The sequence below is a fragment of the Apteryx rowi genome, unplaced genomic scaffold (genome assembly GCF_003343035.1).
Source record: "Apteryx rowi isolate R43461 unplaced genomic scaffold, aptRow1 scaffold_257, whole genome shotgun sequence".
Taxonomy (NCBI): domain Eukaryota; kingdom Metazoa; phylum Chordata; class Aves; order Apterygiformes; family Apterygidae; genus Apteryx; species Apteryx rowi.
Genome location: NW_020448941.1, coordinates 1,031,235 through 1,053,216, shown reverse-complemented (window position 1 = coordinate 1,053,216; position 21,982 = coordinate 1,031,235). Strand labels below are relative to the sequence as shown.

The 21,982-nt window shown below is 41.7% G+C and overlaps 1 protein-coding gene and 1 long non-coding RNA gene across 5 annotated transcripts in view; one reads left to right on the top strand and one right to left on the bottom strand.

Moving 5' to 3' along the window:
* MED14 (mediator complex subunit 14) overlaps positions 1-1,399 on the bottom strand; it is a 36,868-nt gene extending 35,469 nt beyond the window's left edge. For all 3 annotated transcript variants that reach the window (XM_026067274.1, XM_026067275.1, XM_026067276.1), the window contains exon 1: positions 1,203-1,399. In XM_026067274.1, coding sequence (XP_025923059.1) covers positions 1,203-1,384 — 182 coding nt within the window. In that variant the 5' untranslated portion in view covers positions 1,385-1,399. The remainder of the gene's footprint in view (positions 1-1,202) is intronic.
* LOC112966808 lies at positions 1,133-21,630 on the top strand. 2 transcript variants are annotated; one of them, XR_003253745.1, is made up of 5 exons: positions 1,152-1,217; positions 5,877-6,015; positions 16,654-16,763; positions 16,933-17,176; positions 21,193-21,630. It is a non-coding gene; the product is annotated as an uncharacterized LOC112966808 (long non-coding RNA). The 2 variants fall into 2 exon arrangements; XR_003253746.1 differs by lacking the exon at positions 5,877-6,015 and having other exon boundaries at positions 1,133-1,217.
* Positions 21,631-21,982: the final 352 nt, after the last annotated feature.

The window sequence follows — 21,982 nt, the reverse complement described above, 5'->3', positions numbered from 1 at the left end:
TTTGGTGGAGGGAAGAGGAGAATACTTTCCAAAGGAGTTTTGTTTTTGTTTTTAAAGCCAAACCCACACTTTAAGGGGGAACACAGCAGAAAAACTAGCTCACTCCACTTCTGGAGAACTTCATAGCTTATAAGCCACATAGTTTATAAGCTTCTGGGCAATTCAGAGTGCCCAAAGCATTGTCTAGGCATTGTTCACACCACCCATATTACTTTGTACCTTAATTATACACTGAAGTCAAAAGGACCAGTTCTATACCATAAAGCAAAGCGTAAGAGACAACATCACAGACACATATTCCTACCAGGATGCATACAGTATCAATCGCTGTCTTTGTGCATCATAAATGCATAGGAAAGACTTACTGATCAACATTTCAGAAGTTTTCCATGAAACAAACTGAGATTCCCAAAGTCCTTGTCCTTTCTAGAGCTTGAACACTCTTGACACCAAGTCAAGCAAAACTACATTTGTGTACTTATCAGATACAGTATTCTACAAGAAGTATGTATTTTTTTCCATCTGCTCTGTATACCATTTCTAAAAAGCACACAGCCCTCATAGGAACCTCTAAAGTTAGACAAACTAAAAAGGAAACAGGTTTATTCAGAGTCAAAATGTTTTCAGGGAAGTTTTTCTAGACCCCAAAACACTCCTTTGTTTTGCAACTCCAAACAACAAAATCAGCACATCTGACTGTAAAACACAGTAAAGAGTGAGATGTAAATAATTTTATTCACCTCTTCCAAAATAACAAAATGGTATTTGAAGCAGCATATAGGTAATTCATGCGTAAGGAGTGTAATATCTGAAATATCTTGGCTTCATATGATTCAGTATTTTAAGGCATTAGTGCAAATAATAGAGGGTTTTGGGGGGGGGGGCGGTGGGGTAGTAACCTGGGGACGAACTGAATTATTTAACAAGATAAATCGCATTCAACTATTCTGCTTCCCTCCCAGCCCCTTTTACTCTTTATCTGACAGGTCACTCGGCAGCTTTCGCCAGGCCCTGGAGTACAGCCCGCCGCAGAGACGGGGCACTTCCCCAGGGCGGGAGAAGCAAAGGAGCCGCCGCCGCCCGCGCCGGCCCCGCTCGGCGCCGGAGGAGGCAGACGGGGCCCCCCCTCCCGCCCCCCGGCAGCGGCACGAACCGCCGCGGCGCTSCCGGCGGCGGAGCCCGGGGGGCCTCGGGGCACTCACAGGTCGGCGAGCACGGTGAGCTCGGCGTAGGTCCGGTGCAGGAGGAAGTCGATGAGGGTGCTGAGCCGGTAGCCGGGGCTGGCGGCGGCTGTCACGGCCCCCGGGGCCGGCGGGGCCGGGGCTGACGCGGGGCCCCCGCCGGCCGGCACCAGCTGGTTGTTCTCCAGCTGCACCGGCGCCATGGCGGCGGCGGCGGCGCCGCCTCAACCCCGGGCACGATCCGCTCGGCAGCCCGGGGCGGCCGGCGCTCCCGGCGGCGCCGGGACCCGGCCCGACTCGCTCCCCCCCGCACAGAGGGAGGGAGGGAGGGAGGGAGCGAGGCAGCCCCGGGGAGGGGCGGCAGGCGCGGGGAGCCCCGGCGCTGGGGCGAGAGGCGGCGGCGCCGAGGGGGCTCCGCGGCGCTCAGAGCCCGCTCGGCACAGGGGCCGCCGCCATGTTGGGGGCACGGAACCGGAAGCGAACAGCTGTGGCGGACCGGAAAGAAAACCTTTCCGGGAAAGCCTTATTCGGAGGGGCCCCGCTGCCCGGGAAGGCGCCGGAGAGAGGGGAGGAGCAGCGCGGGAGGCGGGGAGAGGGGGCGGGGCATCGGGTGAGTAGGCGGGGTTGTAGCACCCTGCTCTGAGGCGGCAGGTGGGGGTGCGCGGCAGCCGCAGAGCCGTTGGGGCGGGGCGTTGCMGCCGCTTGAGGGGCCGCGCGCTCCGCCGGGCGCCGGGCGGGAGCTGTGGTGGGAGGGCGCCGCGTTCCGGCTGGGGACGGGTTTCTGGGGGCTGCGGGCGGGGCGGCTTGGGAAGGCGCTGGCGGGGCGGGGCTGCCGTGCCCCGGGAGGCGGCTTCGCGCGTCGTGCCGCGGGCTGCCGGCGGGGCAGCCGGCCGCCCGGCTGGCTGCCCCTCCGCTGGGGCGCGGCGGGGGGAAATGGCGCCGCGCCGAGCTGGGCAACGGCTCGGCTGCCCTCGCGGAAGGGCTTCCCGGCGGCGCCGTGATTGAAACATCTATAAAAGATAATGTGGAAAAACAGGGATGGCTGTGCCATTGTATCTGGCCGTGTTAATGAAATAAGGGATGAAGGAGCACCAGATTACAGATTTAGCGTCTCAAAGGGCCTTTGACGGAGTTCTTTCGGCTGTCAAGGAATCAGGGAAACAACGGTCTGTGTTAGGCTCAGGGTTGGCTAATCCCTTTCTAATGACTTGGAAAATGTGAGACATTTGTAAAGGGTGCAAAGCGATGCAGGGAAACCGGGATTAGAGGTAGCTATACATCCTCCTTTAAAGGTGTTATGAAAGCTAGAAGAATGAGCAATAAGCAGCACAGTGGGCAATGGGATTTGGTGATAAATGAGAAACTATGGGAAGTTTCAGATGAACTTTTACATATTTCTGTCTTCCAAATTAACTGATGCTAAAGGGGGGAGGGGGAAAGATCTGTAAATTACTGAACATGGATTTTTGTGTGTACCAGTTACCAAAGTGACTGTGCAAGGAAGGGAAGAGTAAATGCTGGGCGTTTAATATCATGATTCACACAGATGTTATAAGTTCTTGTCTTATCATTACAAAGAAACCCCTAAAATAGATGAGCTTCAGGCAATAAACATCCAAACTTTCAATACGTGTTAAGACAGTACCATTTGTGAAACTTAAAAAAAAATAAAATTACTTGCTTTGTTTAGAATTGAATATAGACTTTTAAAAAGCTTCGCTTATTCATCTCCTTCCAAGAGGAAAGTAAGCAATAAAAGAATAAAAGGAAACATTTATCAACCTGAGAAACTTTTGGCCAACAGTTTATTAAAAAAAAATAAACAGGCACCTATGGCAATAGCTAGAATGAGCAGTTGTATTTTTACAGGGGGTGTGTTTCTTGTTCAAGATTATGAGCCAGTTACCAACTGAAAAGGAGCACTTCTCCAACAGGCAAGCTCTCCCATAACCTCTGTGGAGCTTAGAAACAGTATGTTGAGCAAGATGGACTGTTAATCCACACTGGCACGTCAGCCCCTGTGTTGCTGAATGGGCTCACAGCCAATTCCTCAACTCTAACAACAGAATTGATAACCATCTGCAATGGAGCATTGTATCTAACCCATCTGGTTAGGAAGAAGCTGGATGGCTACAGTGGTGAGCCATGCCAGCCCAGCCTGCTTATTACTGTGCAATTCAGAAGGATTTTTGCAGGCTCTTCTAGTGGAAGTGAGATGAGCCCAGAAGTCCTAGACTGGAGAGGGCGGCTCGTGGCTGGGAACTTTTTACCCCTAAAATCACTAAAATGTGTTTAGAGCTAGTTTCTATTTCTTTTTTTAGTTCAGTGGAAGGTATTGACAGAGAATTGATAGAATTGATACTCATGCAGATGAAAGAAATGTCTATTTTGTGCTATTTAAAAAAATGAATCTGTAAAGGATGAAATGACAAATACTGTCTAGGTGACACAAACAAGTACTTTTTGCTCAGTGTATTCTAACTTTTTGCCCCCTCTGTTGCAAATATGCATTTTTCCAAATATATGAAAATCATTTTTTTCCTCCATATGCATGAATAAATGCAGTGTACCCATTTTATGGCTAACTAGTTGCACCACTGAAGAAAATGCTAACTTGCATACACCAGAATGTGGTTGGGCTATGTATTATGAGAACTTTGACTTCAAAATACAGGCGTTCTCATTATTCTTTTCCCTTCTTTCCACCTCCTTTATTTCACTTTAATCTGTAATAAAATTCCCATTGATTTCAGTTGTACAGGCTCAGACTTTGTTTTTGAAAAGGCAGGTGAAAAAAAATGTTGTGATGTAATTTGACTCAGCCCTTATTAAAGCTGTTCTGGCAGTACTTAGAGAAGCTCTAGTCTTGCTGAATTTTTCAGCCTTGCCTGGGGGAAGGTACCCTCTGCTTGGCTGCCTTTCTCCATTTTTTCTGGAGAGGAGAGGCTAATCAGAGCATTTGCAGGAGTCATGCTGAGTTCTCCCCTCACTTTGCTTAGGAAAGAAGCTCTTGATGCTGTTTTCACAGAAAGGAAGAACAACCACAGAAAAATTTTAGAAACTCGAGGGTTACATGCGTTTTCACACAACAATCATGCTGTTGGGAGACTCACCAAAATTAATTGTTGGAAGAGTATGCTGGAGATGAGTGTTAGGAGTTCAGAAATAAGACAACTGGCCTCCATAAGACTCTTGTAAAAAAGAAATATATCTATGGATTTTCTTCTTGTTGACTTTTTGAAGTTGGCAGCACTATGACTTTCTGATACAAGAACTTTTAAGAAGGATGTGCATTGTATCTGAATTCAAAACCTCAGCTTGGAAAAATTGGAAATAGGTTCCGAAAGTCTATTGGGGTGGCAGAAACAAAGCTATGGGAGGGAGAAATAAGGGACAGTGAGATTACTGGAAAGGGTAACAGAAGACTTAGGAGGGAGAGAGGGCTTCCTGCACAGTACTTGCACGTAGACCTGATAAATTGTGTGTGTGTGTTTGGGAGTGTGTGTGTGGGGGGGTTATAGATAACCTCTGTATAAAGTATCTTGCTCCCTGAGATTGTTGAATGGAGTTTGGATTAATCAAGTTATAAAAAAGGATAATGAAGCTTTAGTTCTGATTGGGACTGTTGATTTCTGCAATATTATAAATACTCAATTTCTTAGCATTTAAGTACATACATGAAAAATGGTATACCTGATTGTGGACTGAGAGGTCAGGGCTGCAGTCATTATATAGGCAAATTTTCTGCACATAGGTAACAGAAAATGTCTTACATTAATACTTCAAGATAAATAGCTCTTTCTAGTTGCAATTCTCCAAATAACAAAACACTCCAGGCACAGTATAATGTAGCATTTAAGCAGAATAGTCAAGCTGAAATACTGAATAATACTGAAATTTTATTCAGATTGCATTATTTCATACAGTACTGTCACCAAATTGTATGACTTGGGAGACTCATTATGAGTTACAGAATTTTGCAGTTACCAGATGCAAGAGGATAATTCAGCATAAAATATAATCTGATTTTACTTGACAGGTGTATTTTATTTTTCTACTTATAGTTGTTCAAGCTTTCTATAGTGCCCATAAACTGTGATTATGATATTTTATTGAAACTTGAAAATGTGCTGTTGAACACTTTTCAAAAGCAGTGAAATTTTAGCAATCTCCAATTACTGTCACACTTTTCTAGTGGCTCTTTGCTAAGAGGTAGACAATGCAGTGCCGTTTGTGGGGAAGAGGAGGAGGGTAGTGTTTATGTGGGATTTTCAGCTAGTTAAATATAGATTTCTGCGTTAACTTCATTTGCATTTATTCTCTTAATTCAGCAGTTTTCAGTCTTCTGCCAGTTAAAGCCCATGGCAAATTAATAACGGGAAGAAATCAGACCAGGTCTTGTGCATGGAGTGTCCTATTCACACAATTGGCTCTCCCCTCAGGCTTTCCTGCAGACAGGCAATACCTCACATGCTTACGCAGTGTGGCTCTGAGACCCCCTCTCCAGCTCTGCGACCTGACATGCAGAGCATGGCCCACCAGTTCAGTCCTTAGCTTGATGATCAGCTCTACCTGGCTCACCTAGTCATGCAGCCTTGGCCAAACCTTAGCATTGCAGGGAAGCCGGGGAAATGCCTGGTAGGAAAAATTGGGTGGGCACATGGAGGAGTCTAAGTGATGTCCCCTCTCTGGCAGCTGCCTGGTGTTGCAACCTGTCTCCTGTCCTGACAGAGCTGGCCAGAGACACCCACCATGATCTGGCTGGCCGTGGTGTCCTCTCACATCCCACTGGAAAAGTACTTGAAGGACATAAGGAAGCCTCTCCCAGTGGCTGGTGAGTGGCAGCTATGCCAAGGCTTGGTTGTGCTAATACATCTTTGTTAGGCATGTTTTTCCTCCTACTCTCACCCACTTAGCTGGATCGCCTAAAGCCCTTTGATGCAGTTGTGTATTTAAGAGCTTGGTCATTCCATTTCTCTGTCAATCTCTTTTTATCTGGAAGCTGTTTAATCACACAGACACCTCCTGGACTTGACATTGAGGCATTCTTTTAATAGTACAAAATAATAGCACACAATTATTATAGTGTGAGGAGTTCTTACTAATAGCTTGTTTTATTTTTAAACAACTGTTGTAGCATTTAGCAATATAACATCTGAATGCCTCTGTAAAGTATGAGTAATAGAAGTTTGATATCTTCCATCCTTAGCAGGGGAAATCAGAATCAGATAATGTATGAGTGAGTTCCCACACATCAGATCAATTATTGCAATGCTGCGTATTGTGGAATCATAAAGCTTCAAACTTGTATTCAATAAAAATTAAAATATGTATTTAAATTCTAATGAGATTACATGCATCACTATACACGAAATATATACCAATAGCCAAAATATCTAGATTTGTGTAAACTCAAGACTTTCTCTGTGATGTTACAGCCGCAGTCCAATTGAAAAATATTGACCTTGTAGTCACAAAATAATAAAACAGACCAAAGGATGGGTTTTATCACCTATATCTTTATTAGTGATTACATTCTCCTTTGATAATTCAGGACTTTGTGACACAAACCACTGGTTTGTGAATTGCACAGGGTTATTGTATGTACAGTAGACCACTCTTTGCAAAAGTGTATTTGTGTGTATTAGAGGAAGGGGGTTCTTAGCTGGTTACTGCACATGTGCTCTTCTTCTTTCTTTTTATTAGAAGTGGTGCACAGGGAGCCAATTTTGTTTTAAAAAAACTTATAAAAACTGTAAATTTTAAAATCATAAGTATGTTATTTCTCTTTTCTGTTCTCTTTTGTTCATATGATTGGGTTTGGCAACTATTTACTTTTGGAATGGTAGAAAATATATAGTGAGAGATTGAAAGGTCTCTGGCAGTCACTCATGCTTTGTAAGACAGTGTGCTACTGTGAGATAGAGAGTCTCTTGTACAGTTTAGTAAAGTACACTGCAGTTCCAGTTACATGTTCTGAACAACTTAAGAAAAGAAACATTCTCCAAGTCACAAAAGAGAATCTTTGATTTTATTTGAATTTACAAAAGTCCCTTTTCTTGTAATAATGCAAAATGCATTATTTTTTATATGCTTAATATAAATATGTTCGTCCGAGCTTCTTTTTGGGCTTCTTTACTAACAATGTTGACATCCACTGTAAATTTTAAATCAGTTTGTCTCTGTCAGACTGGAACTAAAGCTCGCTAAAGGCCTTGCTATCCTCAGAAGAGTGTGGTTTCATTATTATTGTAATTCAGTTAATTACAGCTCAATTTACTATTTCAACCATACAAGCTGCATTTTCAGTGGGTAAAAAAATGCATTGTTCACAAGTAATTCTGAAATAGGAGCAAAACAGTAACATCCTTTCTGGACCCCACATCTTTGAAAAGCTAACAAAGGAGAAAGAACCCCTGATCTAGCTCATGGCACTGAAGTGATGAATTGCACTGTTCAATCATTGCCTTGAAAAAGTTGACAATATCATCCATAACCTGTGGTTTCTCCCTGTCTATCACTTAGTGTTACTCACAGAATTTGAAAAAATACATGTATGCAGGAAAAATGCAAAGTGAGCATTTATCTCAACATGAAAGTATTTTTGGTGAAAACAATTTATCTGCACAAACACCTAAAGAGATGGAGAAAATATCAGGGAAGTAGATCTGATTAGTCATACCCAGTGGGAGAAGGACTGCAGCTGTGAAGTATTTTGTCCTAAACTTAGAAATAGACAGCTTGATTGTATTTAACTGCTGCTGGCTAATACATTCAGACAGTGCAAACTCTCATGCTCTCCTAAGACAATGGTGGGTATGAGAATATGCTTAATTGAAAATGCTTTGTAGATCTGCAGCTATAGTGAGATAATGTTGAAATGGTGACCCTCATTCTCAGAAGCAAGGACATAAGAATTATGCCTGAGCTGCTATCCTCCACCCACACTTAGGATATCAAGGGAGTTGTCTGAATTTCCATGCTAAGGTGCTGTCCTAGAGTTTCCTTCTTCCTATTTGAACTATGGGCTTTTTTTTTCCCCCCCAGAAAGTATAAATTAGCACTTCTTACAACAGTTAGGAGAAATTATCTGAACTCTACCTATGTCACAAAAGCCCAAGTAAGATGTCAGCTCTGGCAAAAGGGGATGCCAGAACGGGTTTGACTCCAGAGACTGAACAGCTGATAACATGTTTAGCTGTGTGACTACAAACTTCATTGGCTGTTAGTGAACTCCAGGAACTCTTTAATGAGAGGTCCGTTAAAATTGAAAGAAAAGTACACTGAAAAGACAGAACGTTACATTTTTAGTTGTTGCAGGAATATTGGTTCTCTGGTGGATTACTCTCAGAAATTCTGCTTATGGAGAAGAGAAGCTGATTGCTCTCAGATGCAGTAGGGACATGCACACACAGAGAGAATTTCCAGCCAGTGCCAGTTTTGGAACATAAGATAATGGAGGTGGAGGGTGGCATCACCTCTGTACAAGGATCCCAGTCCCCCGGAGACATGAACTTCATGTACCAAACTAATTGTTGCCTGTTGTGCCAGAGAGACATGTGGCACTTTGTGTGAGTGAGGCAGTGCCTGGCCTGCTAGTTGTTTAGAGATTTTTGTGGGGCACAAACCACGTCTTGGGATCTGCATATTGCCCACACTTTCTGCAACATACATTTTGGCTTAGAAGGTTCCCAGCCCCACTGATTGTAAAGGTAAACTAGAGTCTGAGGCTCGATGCAATGCTGTCCAAGTCTGCAAAATGCTAAAAAATACTACCCTTCTGCACAGCTGGAGAATGCAGAAGGCAAAATAGAATCTCACTAAATCCTAGCAGTGTTTTACTTTACGTTGAAGTTCAGCTGGGAAAGCTGTAGTCCACTCCCTCTTTCGTTTTCTCTTTAGAAAATCATCTGATCCTGAAAATGGGCACTTCTTGGGAAAATGCCTTTCAACAGAAAATACAGTACTGGTACAATGGCACTGTAGCACACACTGAATAAATCGTGGGGGAAATGACTGAGCTTCACCTCTGTACATCCCTTATTAAAATTGTTTCCTTCAGGCTTGAGAGCATGATTGGAAAGAAGAGTAATAGCAAAACTATCTTTGACCCTCTAGTGCCTGCAGAGCCAGACTTTTTAGAGTGTGGCAGCTCAAAGTAAGATTGAAACATATGCAAAAAGCTGATGTCTTTCTACAGTGTATTTAGGACAAGCAAAAGAACATTCACAGCTAATTTTAAGCAGCCTTCAGAATGCAGTATAACACCTTATTAACTCACTTGTACTTAATCCATTGCATTCTGGTATTTTTAGAAGCCATCATGCAATTCAGCAGTACTTTCAGCCCATATCGTCTTTGTAACAGATGACACTGCTCCATTTCCCATTTTAGTTTAGAATTAGCTTTTCTGACAATAAGCCTTGCTCACACACAGAAGTTATACTGATTTAACTAAATTAATTTAGAAATGGAATTAGTTAAACACACGCACTTTTCCTTCCCCTCCCCCTAATGTGACATTCTTAAATTGGCTAAAGAACGCCCTTTGCTGCATTTGAAATTAAACTGGTAAAGGCCTGCCTTAACCACTTGCCCATGCCTGATCCTCTGCACCTTGATGAGAGTTTTGCCTAGCTGAACCTCTTAACAATCTGAAACAGTAAGATGGCAAAGTCACCTTCATAGATTTAAGACTCCTTGCCAGAGGGTTAGCTCCCTTGATCAGGTTTGTAGTGGAAGTACCCCTACGAGTGCCGGATCACAGCAATTTGAACGGGTTTTCAGCCTGCTGAAGATGGTGTCTCTTCCTTCTGAACTGAGAAGCTTAGTATTTTTTGATCACTTGGGAACTCAGGGCATAGCTGTATAGAGTATCCACAGTCCTATCTTGCCTGCACCTAATTTTATCTTGAGGCAGTATCCCCCAACCAGAAGCTTTAAGTCAGCTTTGGGCTGTCCCTAATGAGCTACAGAGGAAAACAGAGTCCTCCTAACCCCTGTGTCTCTTTGTTAAGTGTTATCAAATCAGGAGTCTCTGCAAGGGTCTTTTGGAAAGCTGTTCTCTGCACAAGCACGTGAACTAGACTTATCAGATAATTCGTGTGATGGCAGCTGTAGAGCAGAGAGGAGCTTAGAGACATCTTTTTGCTGTAAGTTTCTCTAAGTCTGTAATGTGCTTACTTACACATAGAGAAACATGCACCAACTCCATCTTTCTCTCATCTCTCCTAGTACAGTTTAGCTTAATCTGTGAAGAAGAAGAGTCCATGTAGTGATCTAGTGCAGAATACCTGCTGCAAAATAACTGGTCAGACCCATTTCTCTATGCAAACGAGCTCTAGCTTAACTGCAGTTAATACAATCAGAAAAGAGCAACAGACTTCTGTGCATGAGGCATGTATCAGTCTAAAATGTGACATGTAAAAAACAAAAAGTTCCTCCAAAGTGCTGAGCCTAACCTCATCTGGAGCTTTCCCTTCATTTTCCCCCAAAGTTTGTCCATTAAAGAGATTCACAACTTTAATTTGTATTATATTACTACTTTATTTGTAATATTACATGATATGAAGAATTTGTTCCCCAGTTCATACTGGGACTTCACTGTGCTGGGAATTGTATACCCACATCTTGAAAAGAGAGGCAGAAGGGCAGAAGGAATGAATATGCAAGAATTCCATAAGTACCATAAGTATTTTACATGGGTGCTTGAATTTGGGGGAATTAATTTAGACTCTTTGTGTGCTCTGAACTGTATCCAGTTTTGATGCCCAAATGAGCTGATGTGAATACCACTCCTCTACACATGCACAGATACAGCTAGTGAAGGTGAGTATCCATACACAGTACATAGCAGCAGGGAGTGTTGAACTTGACTGGGACCATTATTCTCTTGTATGATCCTATGATATGAATAATGAATATGAATAATATGATATGAATAATAAATCATAATATTCAGTGTTTGCTAAGAGTACAGCTGGGTAACATCTGCACATCTCTTTGGCTATGGCATTACAGCCTTTTTATTATGGGCTATAGATGAATGAGGACTTGGGAAGCATAGTAACAACAACAAAACAAGTCTGCAGAAATACAGGGAACAGGTGTAAATCTATTTGCCAAGCAAAAGATCTTTTTGGTGGAAAAGCCTGATGTTATTTAAGAAGGAAGAAAACTGGCATTCATTTAAAACTCTTTAGTGAACAAGAAACACCACAAGAAGAAACTCAGTGAGTTCCATGTACAGAAAGTGCAGGAAAAGTAGCAAAGAGCTCTGAAGATGGAGGCTTTTTCCCCACCTCAGAAAAATAGAAAGGCTTGTCTTCTAGTTGAGAAAAACAAGCAATTCTATCCAATTTTTTAGGCTATCCCATCAGGGTGTAATTTTATTCTCAGACACAAAATCCACCAACTATCTTGAAGAGATCAACCCCCCTAAGCAGATCAATCTGCAAATGGTCTTTCTCATCTGAGAGGGAATGACCAGAGGCCCAGTCTGTCAGAGGACCCACCCTGCTTTCCTCATTTTTTAAGGATTCATCTGACCTCTTTCTATCAATGACTAATAATCTTCTACTAATCCCAAATAGCTGTTCTTAAAATGGTTCTGCCTCTGAACAGATGTGGTTCACCTTAACATGTGTGATGCTGCAACAGGAAACCAACTTGCTACAAAACTATACTCATTATTTATGGTAGCACCAGAGCATGGGTGGAAACTTGTGACAAAGAGATTTTGACTCAGAGAAAAGAGATTTGTTATAGGAAAAAGGGAGAAAGTAGAAGAAATGAAGAAATTGAGGGAGTCAAGAGGAGATACTGACTGCTTTTAATTTGAGGAGGAGAAATGAAATCCATAACTTGTCATGACTGATGGGAATGAGAGCTAACTAGGATACTAATTAAGCCACTGGTGGACTCTGGTTTAAGGAATCTTACAGAAAGGTGCTTTGCATCAAGCCTATTGTTATAGCAGGCACTTAAGACTTTAATATCTGTTGTTCTGATTGTAACTTTATGCGTGCATTCTGAATGCAAAAAGTTACACTGAAGATGATAGGAAATAAATGTGCTTAATCCATGAAGAGAAGCTTAGAACCTCACTGTAATAAAGTATCTCCCACAAATTTTGTCATCAGAATAAAGATTAAATTTTAAGGGGCTCAAAGGTTTCCATCTGGGATCTAATCTTGCATCCTCTGCATTTGTGCTCTCCACACGTGCTTCCATCATAGCCTGAGCAATGAAGGATTGGGACAGAGCACGTAATTTCTTATTGGCATGTGAGAAGCAGAAATGACAAAAGCCTTTCCAGTACACTGATAGGAGAATGCTGAGGTGCCACAGGTATATTCAAGAATTACTTTTCCAAATAGAGAGAAGGCCTGCAATTTCTGTGATTGCTGGTTCTGTATTCATGTCCAGTGCCTAGAATAGATCAAAAGAAAGGGAGCTGTCATCATGTTAGCTAAGGGAGGATGGTGGTATCAATAGGGACAAACTACTAGTCTTCTTTGTTTTGGAAGAACAATGGGAATTGGTTGTGCTAACTTCCTCATTACCCAACAGGCCCTGCTTTAGCCTTTTTTCTTTTTTTGTAGTCTGTGCTTCATAGATTTACAGAGTCTAAGAGCATCTCCTTTGACCTCTTAAGTATCACAGATCCTTCAGTTTCACCAAACTAGCCCTGTTACTGAGCATAACACATCTGTGATGTATACCTTGTCTTTGACAGAGGCATATCTTGAAGAAAGTATCCAGTCTTGGTCTCAAGATGTCAAAAGATGGCACATGCAAGATTTCAGCTAGTGCTTTGTTTCCAAGGGGAAACACTTTCACAGTTTGAGAACAGTGCTGCTGTTGGTTCCTCTTACACCCTCCTCCTTTAGTTTAAAGACTGTAACAGGAAAGGTTATATTTGATACTTAGTGGTTTTCAGTGCTCCACACATTTGCTGTAACATTCCTAGGGAGAGGTTATCCTGGGGTCTAGAGATGTTATGCTCAAAGGGGCCCCTGTAACACTCCTCTCATTCTATGAATTGTGATAGTACAGGCCAGCTCAATATGAGAGAGAAAGAAAATAAAATACAAACTCATTATGGCAGAGCTAATGGCAGCAAGGATCTGTTCCCTCTAATTCTAGGCTCCTAAATTATCTTCCCATCTAGGGATACCAAACTGAACTGTTCTGACCACTTTGTGCTGCTAAAAGGGACAATCCTCCTTGCTCTTCAGACTCCCTCTTACATGATCCTGACTTACCCTTGGGCTGACTTTCATGTTCATCTAACCCTTCACTGAGCTGATTCAGCTCATTAACCCATCAGAAAACTGTCCCTTTTTTACTTCTCCAGATTAGTTTTCTGTGTGTTCAGTGAGCTGAATCAGCTCAATGAGGGGTCAAGTGAGTGTCAAAAGGGCTGTAAGGAAGCATGGGTGGAGACCATAGAGGTAAAATTAAGGGAAAGAGGAGGAAAAAACAGGAAAGAGTAAGCATGATGAAGGAGCAGGATTGCTTCTTTCTATGATAGAAAGCTGTAAGGTCAGCTAGGCACACCTTGTCCAATCACAACTTCAGGAGGCTAATTTGCCTAGATTTCCTATGGCGTCAGTGCAGAGAAGAGAGTTCTTTGGGAGTTCCGTGGTTAAAAAGGAAATAAAGATGACTAACCTCCTGAATTAGACACATAGGGTAGGTAGTGTGAATACGTCTGTCCTTCACCACAAAGACCACTGTAGTTTAAAGAATTTAAAATATAGTTAATGACCAAATGCCAGGAAAACCAAAATGATGATCTCTAGATGCAGAAGTAGTCTATTGAGATCTAAATATTCAGAGTCACAGCAGTCTAAAAGGCCTCAAGTATGATCAGAAAGACCATATTAGTCCGGACAGCAGAGCATGAGCAACTGTTGAAGCACAGGTAAATCAGCTGTGTGAAGTCATTGTCTAACAAAGGTTCATGAAGATGATGTTATCTGGGATTTGTTCAGGCTCTGACTGAGAAGAAAACTGGGAACAATCCTCCAGTGTATGTCTTGTTTTCAGCAGAGCAGTTTCCCCCGCCATTCCCTGCATGCCACTAACTCTCTCGCTAACTTTGTCCTCTCTTGCTCTTTTCACTTCCGCCATTATTTGTAAAACTACTACTGAAAATGACCTACATAAATAAATAAATTGAATGAATAAATTATGAGGGAGAGAATGAATGTGTGAGTGTGTGTATGTGGATGACATAAAGAACCAGGCTGGTGGGAGCAGCAGGAGCTATCAGTTCATTTGCTGTCAGCACCAGAGCCCTGGGTAGGGTAAGGACATTAAGTACCTGATCCTGCAAGGTGCTGAGTGCCTTCATCTTCTGTCATTTTTGGTAATAATTGAAAGTATTTCCATACCTTGCCAGTAGGGACTTCAGGGAAGGAAGAAGAGTGATGCAACAACCTGTGATTTTCAGCCTTTTTTTAGTTTGCAGATACCTAAGAGTTTCCCCCCATGTAATGAATCTCAACTGACTGACAGAGACTCACTTTCATAATTACCTTTTATGGAGCCTTTTAAAATAATCAATGAACCCTCAGGGGCTAGTGCAACTAGTGCAACTGAACTGTTGGCTTTCAGCTAAAGCAGCTCAGGAGAAACTTCTCTCTTCCAAGAGCAAGGCCAGAAGTGTCGTTTCAGAGGTGCTACTGGAATTGTCTCAGGTACAACCACCTCTGGTCCAAGCGAGATACTAGCCATTAGACTCATCAAATAGCTGATCCACTGGCCATTGATCTACCAGGACATCTGCTCTACAAGAACATGGCTCCACAGTGCAGGGAGTCAGTGCATGGGGATGCAATGCTCCCTTGAGATTTGCCACATCTTGCCCCTCAGATGAAATGTGCCCATTACACTGCGTTGTAGAGCCACAACAAGCCAACAGTTTTTTTTCCCTCAGGATGGAATACATACAACTAGGATTCAACTGGTTGCAGAAGAAGACATTTGTGCTATTTATTAAATGGATAAATATAGAAAAATGCATTTTAATCATTAGTACCATTTGTAGTAAGTACTTAGTAATGCTAACACTGCACCAATCCTCTCTTTTCTCTGAAGTATTTTAAACCTTTTTATATTTCCAGAGTATAAGATTATATTATTTTATCTGGTGGACTGAACAGCCATTTTAAGTGTGCTTGGAGATGTGTGTCCGTATCTGTATATTTTGTGTGTGTTTAGAATTTCCTCTCACCTTTTCTAAGCATGTGGCTCTGTAGCACTCTTCATATGGAGTCTGTCCCTCACAGGTGGTAAATAATAGGACTAGGGCTAAATAAATAGTCTTGAATTTCCCTTTGAAACAAATGTAGCTTGTTCCTGATCACTTCTAAAGGATCCAGAGTTGTTGCCCTGACATGAACATCTCTTTACAGCTGTCCATTGGTGTTGTTGTGGGAGATCCAAATGACATGCTGTGCAGCCAGCCCTTAGGTAGATTGTGTACTCCCCTGGAGAACACTGAAAAGGAAAATAGGATTTTCAAAATTTCACAGTATTCAGGATAGAAGCAGAGAAGAGAATAGAACATAAGGATGAGGTACTGTTGGTTGCAGGCTGTGTTTTTGAGAAGATGTGATGTTCTGAATTGATTATCACTTTAAACTTGGCAATTCTATATGCAGGAATAGGGAATTACAATAGTAATGCCTGGAATTCATAAATACTTTCATGACTCTGGTCAAGTCCAAATCACTCAAATGATAAGAAAAGGGCATGATCTGCTTATCAGTCACAGGTAAAATGGTCTCTACAGATTGCTCTACAGTGGTTGTTCTTAATCAACCCTTTATTCAGCTGCAAGATGCTGCTAACATATAAAGCAGGCCTGTCTGTCATCTGACTGTTATTGAGAGCCAATCCAATGACTGAGTCTAGAGTTTGTTACAGATGTGTGTGTAAGTCCAATAGTTAACCCAGGAAGAAGGAGAGAACTAGAAGGAAATTTGGGGCAGTTGCACCAGCAACCTAACATGAATCCTGAAGTCTCCAGAATGACTTATGAATGTCCCTGCCAAGTCAGAGAATATCACCATCCACTCCTACAGAAAATACTGCTTTCTGGAAGACTCAATTGCTCAACATCACTTACATACTGCATGAGCTAGCTCTGTGCCAGGGCAGCTACAGGGTGACCAAAGGGGCTGTGCAGCAGCATGGCCAGCCCAACCAGGTGGTCTTGAGCCTGCTACTGCGGGTCATGGCAGGTACTGATGCTGGAGCTGTGCCTTTCACTGATCTGGACATGCCACCACTCGTCTGTATCTTTACTTGTCTTAGACATTTTGTCTTCATCCTCAGAGCAATATGACTTGAAACAAGGGAAGAGGAAGTGAGGCCTGGCCGCAGGCCAAAATGAATAGCAGTAGAAATGCTGCTCTTTTAGAGATTATGCACTTAATCTTCGATTTGATCTCTTTTTCAGGTGGCTAACAATGCAAATAATAGAAGCTTCTACATGGCACAGAACCTGCATCCCATTTTCAGAAAGACCTAGAAGGCTTTCATTACTTAAGGTTCAAATTGATTTAAAAGGTAGGTGCCTAACTACTTAAGCATTTTTATAACCTATGAAATATGTGTTTGTGTAGATGTCTAAATATTTTATTTTTTTATGGCACTCTGTAGCTCTGAAAATAAGGCTTATTATCCTGCTCTGGTCCAGAAGCCCATACAGTCATGCTAACAAGGGACTGTCTCTCAGCAGGGGTTATTAAATCTGGCACAACATGGAGCTAACTCAGTTATATGACTTCTGAATCAGAACTGCACTTGGATCCCTTTAAAAATACCACCCCATCTTATTCAGCTAGAACACAAGAAGTGAAGTTAGCAACCCGTTTGTGGGTGCCCGCTGCTCCTTCGGGTAAAGATTATCTTCACCGCATTGTGCTGAATGCAGCATCCATGAGAAACAATAGAGGTAACTGCTCAGCACTCTTTTCCAGGTATGTCGCTGTCAGTATTCTTGTTTGTTTCTCAATCCTGAATCTAATAAAACTGGGGAAAAAAAAAAAGATTTAGAAGGACCAGAGATAACATTCACTTACACAGTTATTTGAGGTTAAATAACTCTCACTGCCTCAGCCACCATGCCTGCTAATCAGGATAGCAATACAGAATATGGTATGTTTCTCCCTTTCACCTCCACTCTCTCCATCAGTGCTGCAATCCAGCACCCAGACTACCACTCTGAATTCAGATTTTCTTCTTCCTGCTATGCTTGGTTCCTTTAAGGCATTTTTTCCCTCTTGTGCATTGACAGACTTATCAGCACTGGCTAAGATTCATTTAATATGCCTAACGTTAGCCAAACAGCATCCTGTCCTGTTGCTCCATATTCTTTTCTCCCAAAGAACTGTGTTTAGCTGTTGTTATTTGTTTGTCTGCTTAAATATTTAGAAAATGAAGTAGTTTGTTAGTCAGGCATTGCTGAAATCTATTTAGAATTTAAATACTGTAAGCCAAGTCTTCAGCTGCCCCATTGGGTTTCTGTTTTGTTTTTCCTTCTGGCTGTCATAAGACAATATCCCCAGGAACCCCGGCACCTGGGGCTGGATGCTGTGCTCCCTGCACGTGCAGATCTTGCAGAGAAGTCAAGGGGAATCCGCACATAGCAGGCATGCAGAATCAGCCCACATGCCAAACGTTGATATCAGTATCTTATAGAGGGTCTTTGAAATTTCATTTTTCATTCATTAAAAGACAGTCAGAATGAAAGAAACTCCATTTTCATCCTCCCAGGTTCTCTCTGTCACACTCACCCATATGCACGCACAGAGAGATATACTGCTGCCTTCAGAGTTCAGTATCATGAGATATAACAGCACAGTAAGCAGAGTGCATTATCAAATTTACCTGGATTATGGACTATATTTTTGTGGATCCTGTTACAAAAGGATCTTTCCTATTTTCTTTAGGTTTTGGTATCTTACAAAAAKATGTCTTCTCCTTCTCCTGTCCATTTTAAAAGCTCCTCTGACACTAGGCAGAACGTTTTCCTTATTAAATCTAACAGGTACAATCCCAGTTTGCTACAGATTCCCTGCTGGGTGTCCTGGCTTTTCCCCAAATCATTACAAACACTTATTCTGAATGTGCTTATCTACCTGTAGGAGTACTTTGCTAGACTACGATACCCTTCGTATGGGCAAGACTCAATGGAGTAGCTAGCTGTAGGGCAGCAGCATTCACTGGCACTTGAGTCATCTTTTTATCTGAGATTACAGGCCACACTTATCATTATACTCTCTTTACACTTTGAGTTGATTTCTATGCACAAAACAGGTGCACACTGCTCAGAGCACAGCTGTATCACTTCTTCAAATTCTTCTAAAATTAGGTGAAAGAAGTGCAAAAATTCCATGGAAGTTCAATACAATAAGCAGAGGAATGATTCTTTTTCCTCAGAACGCTTTAGACTTCAGAGAACGGCTTTTCGAGTGCTAGTAGACAGAGTGCAGGCAAGACTGTCAAAGGTATCTGATGAATGCAAAGTGGTCACATGGATATCACCTCTTGGATGCATAAACTAATAATATCAAAGGAAAAAATGCTTTTACTGACTGTTAAGACTATGGCAAGACATGCCCAGCTCACCCACAATCCTGAAATCAGGTGAAGAAGAGGAAAGACTTGCATGTCTTTCCCCTTCTTGCTGTCTAAAAACCCATCTCTAACACACTCCAGTGCTCCATAAGTCTCTTTCTTCCATTTCTGATAGATATGCAAAAGCCTGCAAAGCCTAGCTTTATCCAGCCTTCACATTAACACAAGATCTTATCTGGGACATCCTGGCTTTTATTCCCATGATACTGGCACATCAGTGCATTATTTACCAAACGTACACATTTTTAATTGTAACACTTGTGTGAGGCTAGTATGGTTTCTACAATTTTTTAAGGTTTTTACCATGTCTTTGATCAGCATTTCCCAAACTGCAAACAAACTTTGTTTCATTCTGGTGGGCTACACCCAAGTTTAATTGACATCTGCGATGATGGGGCCATTATAAGTATGTATACAGAGCATGTATTTATTCATGAAAATAACAGTCTGAGCTGTTAGGGACAGTCCTTTCTCTGCCATTGAACAAATAGCCTAGGGAAAGTCCCCTTACAAGGTAAGTCTCTTCTTGAGCATTTAAGAGTTACAGAGTAGTATTCACCTTCTTTGTCAAAAATAGCCTCTGCTCTTCAGAAGGGTATATGGAAGTAAATACAGGGCAAAAGTGATGGGCAAATGTAGTCTTTGTAATTTGTGGCCATCAAAATGTAGACAGATTCTTACCCAGTGTAAAAAGAATAATCTCATGGTACTGAAAATCTGTGGCAGGAATACAACAATAGGGAAGTCCTTGAGCTATAGACTGCTAGAGACAGGGAAATATCATTCTGTGCTTGCTATCTTTTTATACACTTTTCTGGGCATCCAGTTTTGGCCACTGTTGGAGAAAGGGATACTGGGCTAGATAGACTATAGGTCTAATTCAGTAAGTCATTTGTTACTGGATATGTAATAGTTAATGCCTGAAAGAACCAGGTGATCAGGAAGCAAATTTTTCATGCAATTTTGCATCTTCATTGGCTTCAGCTGAGATGATAGGTCTCAGATCAGAATCAAACCAACAGCTGAGAAATGTTTTGTCAACACAAGCCAGGTATTTTCTGTTCCTTTTCAAAGTTATGTGTGACTCCACTGAATAGTCTCTATTATCTATTTCACAGTTAAGAAGCAAGTACAAGCCACATACTGTGGATTACGTTCTCTGTTGTGGTCAAAGGGTGGTAGATAGAAATGAAAGTTAGTAAAGCAACCAGTTAAGAGAAGGTGCTTGCCATATAACAAACAGAAGTGACTAATACAATGCCCCCTTTGCCCTCCTGTCACTTTATGAATCATCTCACCTTGAAATATGATGCTCTATCCAAGCAAAGCTCAGTTCAGTTTCACAGTTCTTGGATGAGTATTCAATTAAAAGTATTGCAGGATCAGGACATTATTTAGTATGCAGCGTTATACAAGCTGTTATTCTGTTATAGCATGAGACTACAGTAAAATCCTAATAGAACTGTGTTTCAAATGTGCTCACTATGATAAACATACATCTTGACCAGCTCTCACTCATTGCAGACACAGATTTTCCTCCTTTCCAAACTCATCTGGTACTCTCTCTCTCTGCCTTGTTATTTTTAATTGTTTACATTAGAAAGGAAGAGTGATGAGATGGAGGAAATGACATTTTTGCTAGAGGAAAAAGTTCAGACTCATTTAAAAACTGCCATAGAACTGGCATTAATAAAATATTACTCTGTTGTGGTATCAGCTGCAAACCCATCCTAATTAGGCTAAGAGGGGCATTGGCTTTCTTTTGCTCCTCCCTAACATTTGAGCTGTACTGACCTCTTTCTGTATCATTCAGAAGTTAAGGGAGAATAAGTATTGCTCTGGAAAACTTCAGCTTGTCAGAAGTGACACTGTGTTGGTACCAGGGAAGGATTCTTCTGTCATATCGGCTGGCTTTTCCATGACTCTCCTCCTGCTCCCAGCCCCATCTATTTCCATATTACACTCTTGTTACCAGGGACTGCAATAGTACAGGAAGAAATTCATCCTAGCATGGATTTATTTCAAGACACATTTCTCTCATTCCTGTTTGTCTTGATCTTTTGTTAACTATCATAAGATAAAATCCGACAGTCCGACATCTGTATTGTTTTTTCCACACAGCAGGCTGAGTTAACCTATGTGGCATTCCAGTATGTAATTTACTCAGCTAACTTATGTGTTTTCACCAACTATGTTGTCCCACATTAGATTTTAGTTTGAATTAGCTATCTCAGTTTAAAAGCAAACCTCATTTCAAAATGAAGAAAAGATTTTTCACCTTCTGAAGTAGTTTGTCTTCCTGCATAGATATAATATAAGGGACCATATAGATCTTTCTGTTGTTTCCTCTTTCCAGTTCTACACTGAAAACGCAGAGGGAGAATGGAAAAGAGATGCCCTGCGAAGTCTGGTTACTGCCATTACTATACCTGACAAATGAATAAAGAGGTAGTGAGGCTTCTAAAATAAGGTGTTTAGATTCTAGATGTAGGATCATGTTTGATATTTTAAAACAAAACCCACCTATTTCTGTTTGCGCCATGCAAGGCTGCACACATCCTGGAAAAATCAATTGAAGGGCTTCTGTGTTATGAAACATATAGTCGCTTTTTTTTTTAGTTATTGCACTTAGCTTAAGGCTATGCTTCTTGCTGACTGGCTAACCTGAATCTGTTAAAACTGCTTTACAACTCAGAATTCAACAGCATTAGCAGTTTTGTTTGCACAGAATTGTTATTGGAAAAGCTTGTTCTGAGTCTGACTTCAAATATGATTAAAGCAACTAAGAATTTAAGTCTTCCTATTGATTATTTAGCCTGAATACAGATTAATAAGGATGTAATCCTCCGTCTTTATGTGAAAAAAATCATTTGTTTTTTTGGAGGGGCCAGAATGTAAGTTGTTCTGAGGTCTCAGTGAAGTGTAAAGAGCACTTTTGCTCACTGGAGTACTTGGTTTGATACTGAACAAAATCATTCACAATTTTATCAGAGGAGGTTTGAAGAGACCCATCAAAATCTCTTTACGCAGACTGGCCCTGCAGCTTAGGAGCAGCAGAATGCACTGCCACAGGGGAGATCTGTCTAGGCATTTATTCCATGCTCATTGCTATGGTAACAGAAAGCCTTACGAAATGTAGACATTAT